Below are 8,074 nucleotides of genomic sequence, written 5' to 3' on the forward strand. Positions count from 1 at the left end.
CAGGTGGGGTGAGCGGCGTCATGGTTACAGGTGGGGTGAGTGGCGTCACGCCGCAGGCAGACCAGACGCGCACGAAGTCACGCGCGGGTTCCGTGTGAGATTGCGCGCGTGGCCTGGCAAGAGAGTCCGACTTCAGAGCTTGAGGAAGCGCGCATGGAAGAAGGTACATTTACATTGGAACAGCTGTAAATGCCTAGTCTATATGCGAAGTCAGTCCCTACATACACAACCGGCAATGTTCGCAATGAATCCTGGTCATTGCAACAGCGACTCCTACTGGTCGGTCTGGGTGACTGTTCAGCAGGGAGGGGCTCTGGGGAGATGGCGTGAATCTCCGTGCGTGTTACACTCTCCCAGTGAAACTACTAGCTGTCAGGTGAAGAGAAGGGGCTGGTACTTCCTCCCAGACCGACAGTAGGGCGGCACGACGACCAGCGGGGGAATTGGCATAACAACAAAATTGTGGAGATGGGGAAAAAAAGGTAAAAAGGCATTTTTTTTTATTATTTATTGCGGCAATATTATAAAAAAAAATAAAGTTCAGGGCGCCCTCGTGGCGCACCGCATAGTGCCTCGCACAGCTACGCGGCCGTCCCGGGTTCGCCTCCCACTCCCGGTGACATTTGTCGCATGTCTTCCCCACTCTTCTCCCGTTCATCCTCTCCTCCTATGTCGGTCATGTCTGACCATGAAAAAGCAATAAATGCAAAAATGCAAAAATTATAATAAGAATAATTAATAAATAAAGTTAACTTTTATGAAAACGAAAACATTTATTATAATAGAAAATATATAATAAAGATTCACATAAGTAGAGAAGAAAAAGAAGAACCCACTGAGAACCCCCCCCCCCCCCGAGGTCCAAGCTACATCACTATCTTATCTCAACTCACAGTGGATTTCAACTGTACCACCAGATTATTCCATGTTATAATTGATGCCTCCTTCACTCCGTGTACGTGAGCTGTCGAAAGCTCCAAATACACAATACATCAAAGTGCTCTGAGAGCAAGAGAATGGGGGGGGTTCCAGCACATAGCGACCAGCTTCTTCGCAGCTACAGGTGGACGTTTTTCAAAAGGATTTCTTTGAATTCCATCTTTGATTACCTGGATGTATGGATGTATTATGTACTGTATGTTAAGTAAGAGATAATCATACAGTGGCTCAGGAGGGTTCCCGGTTCGATTCCAGCTCCTCCTGGCAGCGTGTCGAAGTGTCCTTAGGCAAGACACTTAACCCCTAACTGCTCCCGATGAGCCGGTCGGCACCTTGCATGGTCGCCTCCGCTGTCGGTGTGTGAATGTGTGAGTGAATGGGTGAATGTGAGGTGAAATAAATTGTAAAGTGCTTTGGATAAAAGCTGCTCTATAAATTCAATCCATCCATGGAAAATAACTCATGTTCTCCCATTACATACAAGTGGAGATAGAACTAATCTAATACCGACCAATATACAAGCTATGCTGTCTAGCAAAAATCCTGGAATCACTGGTAAACGATCAACTCAAAGCTTTTCTATCAGATTACTGTGTATTAAGCCCACATCAATCTGGTTTTATAACAAAACATCAAAACACTATCACAGCCACTACTGTAAATTATATACTATCCAACCTTGACAAAAGAAAGCATTGTGGCGGCTAAGTGGCGCAGTGGGCAAGGCGCTCGCCACTAATGCAGGAGATGCTGAGTTCGAGCCCAGCTCTCGGCATTGCTACCAGTTTGGCTGGTCGTTCATACTAACACAATTGGCAGTGTTAGGGGTGGGAAGCTGGTGGGTGGGGATCGGATGTTGTGGACAGCGACTCCTACAGGTCAGTTGGTGCGCCTGCGCAGCAGAATCAGGAAGCAACAGGTGCGGCATGTCCCTCCTACGCAGACCCTCGCCACTGAGAGATCGCGCTGTTCAGGTGAAAAGATGCGACGGCTGCCTCCTCGAGTACCGGAGGGGACACGTGATGCAAGGCTTCGTCCACATTGCAGCCGGCCAGTGGGAGGCATGGCCTAACAGCGTTCGAGACAGGGGAGGGTAGAATTGGACAATACGAAATTGGGATGGGAGAAAAATAGAAAATGGGAGAAAAAGTAGATAAAAAAAGCATTGTGCCATCCTTTTTGTAGACACAGTTGTCACTCTCTTCTATTGAAAAGGTTAATGAATGTTGCTTTTGACACATTTGCCTGCAAATGGTTTAAGAGCTATTTGTCCGAGAGACTTCAGTGTGTGAAAACGGCAAATGTCCAATCCGAGTGCTTGCCCCAGAAACATGGAATGTTTTGCAATGCACTTTAAAACTCAATTGATTAGTATCTATTGTTCGGTTTAAATCTTTAATAGCAAACCATTTCAGTCTGCAGTTGTTTTTAATTCTTTTAAACGAATAATTTCTGTCTCTATATTTTCTTTTTTTGTATTTATTACGTGTTTTTCTCAACTTCATTGTAAATGAGAGCATGCTCTCAATGATCCTTCCAGATTAAATAAAGATTGAAAATTAAATGTATGTTATATATAATAATATAATAATAATTTAATAATAATTATATAATATTATAATAATATTTGTTTTGTCAGGACGCCTCCATCGCCCACCGCTTCCACTCCATGCGAGAGAAGTTTCCTGGGAGGTTTAATAGCAGGTGAGTGGGTACTGTATAGTTCTCAGGTTTAATAGCAGGTGAGTGGGTACTGTAGTTCTAGAGAAGCATCCTTGGAGGTTTAATAGCAGGTATGTGGGTACTGTAGTTCTCAGGTTTAATAGCAGGTGAGTGGGTACTGTAGTTCTAAGGTTTAATAGCAGGTGAGTGGCTACTGTAGTTCTAGAGAAGCATCCTGGGAGGTTTAATAGCAGGTGAGTGGGTACTGTAGTTCTCATGTTTAATAGCAGGTGAGTGGGTACTGTAGTTCTCATGTTTAATAGCAGGTGAGTAGGTACTGTAGTTCTAGAGAAGCATCCTGGGAGGTTTAATAGCAGGTGAGTGGGTACTGTAGTTTTAGAGAAGCATCCTGGGAGGTTTAATAGCAGGTGAGTGGGTACTGTAGTTCTCATGAAACGTCATTTGTTACGATATTCACTTGAGAAGCAACGTTTCCTAACAGCAGTGTTTATTCTTTTGTCTCATAGAACCAAGAATAAACTCTGGTATTTTGAGTTTGCCACTTCTGAGACCATCTCTGCCTCCAAGAAGCTAAAGGACTCTGTCACCATTGAGGTACATACCACTGTAGACCCACAGGTTTTCTGTTTGTCTATGTAATAATAATAATAATAATAATAATAATAATAATAATAATAATAATAATAATAATAATAATAATAATAATAATAATAATAATAATAATAATAATAATAATACATTCAATTTATAAGTGCTCAGAGTTGCTACAATGTAGTACTTATATATAAACATCGAACAGAGTTCGTAAATCTGTGTTTGGTAGATTATTACTCTGTTGTAACAATGCTTCTTGGCAATACATTTTATACCGTTGGAAAGCCTGTTTATTTCCCTTTTAAATGGTACCCCATTTGTAAGGAACATGCATTTGTGGGATGAGCAGCGCAGCTGAGTATGTGGGTTGCGGCCATGTAAAATTAGCCAAATCTTCTCTGTCAATGCCAAAGAGCTTCTTCTTCTTCTTCTTCTTCTTCTTCTTCTTCTTCTTCTTCTTCTTCTTCTTCTTCTTCTTCTTCTTCTTCTTCTTCTTCTTCTTCTTCTTCTTCTTCTTCTTCTTCTTCTTCTTCTTCTTCTTCTTCTTCTTCTTCTTCTTCTTCTTCTTCTTCTTCTTCTTTTGATTTTTATTGGCGGTTGGCACATCCTCCTTGGTGCATTACCGCCACCTCCTCTAGCTTGACGCGGTCTTAACGTTGCAATACCGCCATCTTCCGGACCCCTTTACCTCCTACAATGTCCATTCTGCGTTCACCATCCTGGAGTGCAGCTAACGCTGCTTCCTCCTGACTGAGTCCCCCTCCGCGAGACACGCTTCGCCTCCTGTGGCCTGACTCTGGACTACTCGATCACTCACACCCCCCTTCTCTAACTCTCTTACTTGATCACCCACAACCCCCTTCCATAACTCTCTTACTACTTCCTCCAATGTCAACCCCTTCATACCCATGTGTTGTACTGCTGCTTTAACTATTAACTTTAACCTATCTGTCCTACTGCTAACCATCATTGTTGTATTCACTACTCTTGCCACAAAGGCCACTATATCCAACTTCTCCCCACACACCCTCTCTTTCTCCTCCTGTACTTCCTCTACTGGCAGATGCCCTTTTCTAAAACCCTGTCCCCCATCTTGCTTTCCCTGATCCTCCTGCACTACCCTTACTGCCAAATGCCCTTCTCTAAACCCCTGTTCCTTACCTTGCTTTCCCTGTCCTACCTTCCTAGCTGCCTCTGCATATGAAATCCTATATCTTCCCTTCTCACCTGCTGGACCACTACCTCTCGTTTCATCGCCTCACAACCCCAATACGCTACACTATGCTTCCCACCACAACTACAACACCTCGGCTCCACTCCCTGGTCACACTCCCCATACTCATGCTCCCCACTACATCTAGCACATCTCTTCCCCTTCCTACATGACTTAGCTATATGTCCAAACTCCTGGCACCTGTAACACCTCAACGGATTCGGCACAAACTCCCTAACCCTATATGACATATACCCTAAAAATACCTCTTTCGGACTAACCTCACCCTCAAACTGAATAACTATCGTCCCTGTCTCCTCCTTCTCTGCACCTCTCTTCATCCTTTCTACACTCTTAACTTTCCCATTACGTTCGTTACTCCTTAAATCTCCTAACAGCTGCTCTATACTAACCTTAATTGGAATTCCACTAATCACCCCCTTGCACCCACCATCCCTTTTCTCCCCTACTATCACTACTCTACAGACATTCACTTTGCCAATGCTCTTCATTTCCCTTGCCTTCTCTACCTGCACTACACTTACACATCCTATAAACAAGTTCCCATCCCCCAACACCTTTCTGTACCTTACCTCTCCTAACTGCGCTTTAATGATTCTTGACAGCTGTCTCGGCTCTATATTCCTAACTCCGTCTTCTCCCTCAAATCGCACCACTACATTCAACCCTTCTACAAAATCCTTCCCTCTACCCTCATCCTCTGACCCACTCAAGCTATCTCCCCTCTCTTTCTTCCTCTTACTCCCCTTCCCCTCACTTCCCCTACTCTTCTTCTCCACCTTTGCCCACCCTTCTCCCCCGCTCTCCTCTCCCTCACTACACTCCATACTGTCACTATCCGTCACCTTTTTCTTGGCTGAAGTCTCCGTCACCTCACTTCCCTCTCCACACGAACAAACAAAAATGTCGGTACACCCACACTCAGGAGCAGCGTCTGCTGCGATCATCCACTCTGCTAACTCATTACTCTCCGACGTCAGCGCCATGACTGCCCTCTCCTCGACGCGATTCAACAGCTTATTCTGCTGTTGCTATTGACTCTTGCTTTGAGCTTCCGGTACCCCCAGGTGCTGACAATCAGGTGCCTGATTGGCAACTGATTGGCAGCACCTGTGAGCATAGGCCCTGCTACAGTCGTCAATTGGTGTCTGCTCCAAGAATCGGTATGTCACGTTTGTCCGATCACGTTTGTCTGTGCGATAGGGCAACTTCAAGCTGGTGTTCCACAAAAGCAAGTTGTGGCATTATTTGGACTGAGCCCTAGTACCATCTCCAAACTGAGGGGTTAGGAACTTTTTGTTTGATGTTTATATATATAAGTAATATATTTACGTTTCGTATCAGCAAAAGTCCCCCAAAATAAAGCACAATTGTGAGTTGAACTAACAATGCTTGTGGTGGGGTGCACTCACCACTAGACCAAGCGACCCACCCTGATACAAACACAGCTGATGATAGAAAGTTAGGGTTAATGTTAGGGTTAGTTTAAGGTAACAGTGTGGTTGATAAGTACTTTATTTACTTATTTTAAGCGAGATGAGGCTGAGCTCTGCTATTCAGCCTTTACCTTTACCGGCTACTAACACTGATGCACATTGTACTAATGTATACGTATGTGGAGATTGCTGGTTCACGGCTGTATATGTACCACTACGTTTGATACGTTTGATAGCCGGGCAAATTAACATAAGATTGAAAGGGACTTTTAAGATTATTCCTGTTCAGTCCCAATACACACAACAATACACATCTTGTGGTTGTAGACCCACTGTCATTTTGACATAATATGGCATTTATTGCCAAGAAGAAAACGCTTCAGCTTTAGTGATATAGCCATATTTCCCCACCACTGGCAGATATCATCCAGAATTTCAAATAAAACTCTTCAAATCGAGTAAAAGAAGCCCTGCTGTGCGCTCACTATAGTTCCTGTTGCCACTGTGTCTTGTGTGTCTGGCATATGTCCTTGGACCATCGCCAGCTAAATACATTTGTAGCAGTTGATCCTGCCACACTACAAGTGGCTTTTTGCAGGGCTTTCAGCACAGGGACACAGGCGACAAGATGGTGAAGACAGCGGTTTATTGAAGAGAGTGGCAAGATGTAACAAGCCAGGAGCAGATAGAATGTTGTCATGACGATGGCTCTCCTCAGTGTGTGTGAGGATGGCTGATTTTGTGCACATTGATTACTTCCATGTGCAACAGGTGTGCAGCCACACCTGCTCCCAGGTCTGATTAGCTTGACCCAGGGCAGGTGTGGCTGATCCCAGGTCTGCTCCCAGGTCTGATTAGCTTGACCCAGGGCAGGTGTGGCTGATCCCAGGTCTGCTCCCAGGTCTGATTAGCTTGACCCAGGGCAGGTGTGTTCAATAAAGAAAGCCATTTGCTGTTATTTCCTGCAACTTAAAAACATAATTTCAATAAATAGCTAACAAAAGTTACAAATAAGTTATTTATTTAAGTACAGTGTATAAGGTATAAGACCCCAAGCTTTCACTGAAAAAATAAAGAATAGACTATTATTATTTTTTCATCATTGAAATGCCATGGCATATCTAGTTTTAGTTCCTTCCCCTGTTGTATGGCACATGCATCAAACTACATAATCAGGGTATCTGCGGGTATTAAAAAGTCTTAAAAGTGTTCAATTCATAATTCTCAGTTTAAAGGCCTTAAAAGGTATTCAAAAAATCATAAATTTCATTTGCACAGGTATCCAATTGTTGGGGGGGGGGGGGGGGGGGGGGGGGGGGGGGGCTGCCTGGCTGTCGGGAGAAGAAATAATATTAAAATATATTAAAGGTTTTTTTCTATGCAAAACGTTTTTTGTAGGGCTACAGGAGCTTGGTGCGTCTAGTGAGAGCTTGTATGTAACACGTTTCAATTTAGCTCTAAGTGCTATTAAAAACGTCTTAAAAGTCTTAAATTGAACTTGTTGAAACCTGCAGATACCCTGATAATAACCGCAAAACGGCTCAGTGTTGTGCCAAGTGTAACTGTCCGTTTATGCAGACGACATACCACTTTATACATAGCACTCTCTTTGAAAAATTTACCCGATTAGTGTCTCTGTAGATTCTGCTGCTACTGACATGTTGTGTCCGTCTCCTCCAGTGCTGTGGGACACCCCTGGACCTGAAGTCTCTGGAGGCGATAGCCGTCCTCAACATATCCAGCATGCACGGCGGCTCCAACCTGTGGGGAGAACAAAAGAAGAGCGAAAGGGAGGGTGTTTCAGAGGAGGAGCCGTGCGAGGCCACCACTGACCTTGAGCTTCTCAAGACAATTTCACAAGGTGGATGTGTTTTTTCTTTCTGCTGGGGAAGATTTGATGAACATATACTCAGTGGTGGAAAGTACTTTTACTCAAGTACTGTACTTAAGTACAATTTCAAGCTACTTGTACTTTATGTGAGTATCTTCATTTGAATAATAATAATAATAATAATAATAATAATAATAATAATAATAATAATAATAATAATATAATAATAATAATAATAATAATAATAATAATAATAATAAAATAATAATAATAATAATAATAATAATAATAATAAACTTTATTTGTATAGCACCTTTCATACAAAGAATGCAGCTCAAAGTGCTTCACAACAGAAAA

The 8,074-nt window shown here is 43.1% G+C and overlaps 1 protein-coding gene across 1 annotated transcript in view; it reads left to right on the top strand.

Annotated features, from left to right (window-relative positions):
* The window catches only part of dgkab (diacylglycerol kinase, alpha b), a 59,598-nt gene that overhangs the window by 41,296 nt on the left and 10,228 nt on the right, over positions 1 to 8,074 (top strand). The window contains exons 19-21 of the mRNA XM_084317369.1: positions 2,579 to 2,643; positions 3,129 to 3,216; positions 7,567 to 7,747. Of these exons, the coding sequence (XP_084173495.1) occupies positions 2,579 to 2,643; positions 3,129 to 3,216; positions 7,567 to 7,747 (334 nt within the window). The remainder of the gene's footprint in view (positions 1 to 2,578; positions 2,644 to 3,128; positions 3,217 to 7,566; positions 7,748 to 8,074) is intronic.

Source organism: Notolepis coatsorum, assembly GCF_963971535.1.
Source record: "Notolepis coatsorum genome assembly, chromosome: 6".
Classification (NCBI taxonomy): Eukaryota; Metazoa; Chordata; class Actinopteri; order Aulopiformes; family Paralepididae; genus Notolepis; species Notolepis coatsorum.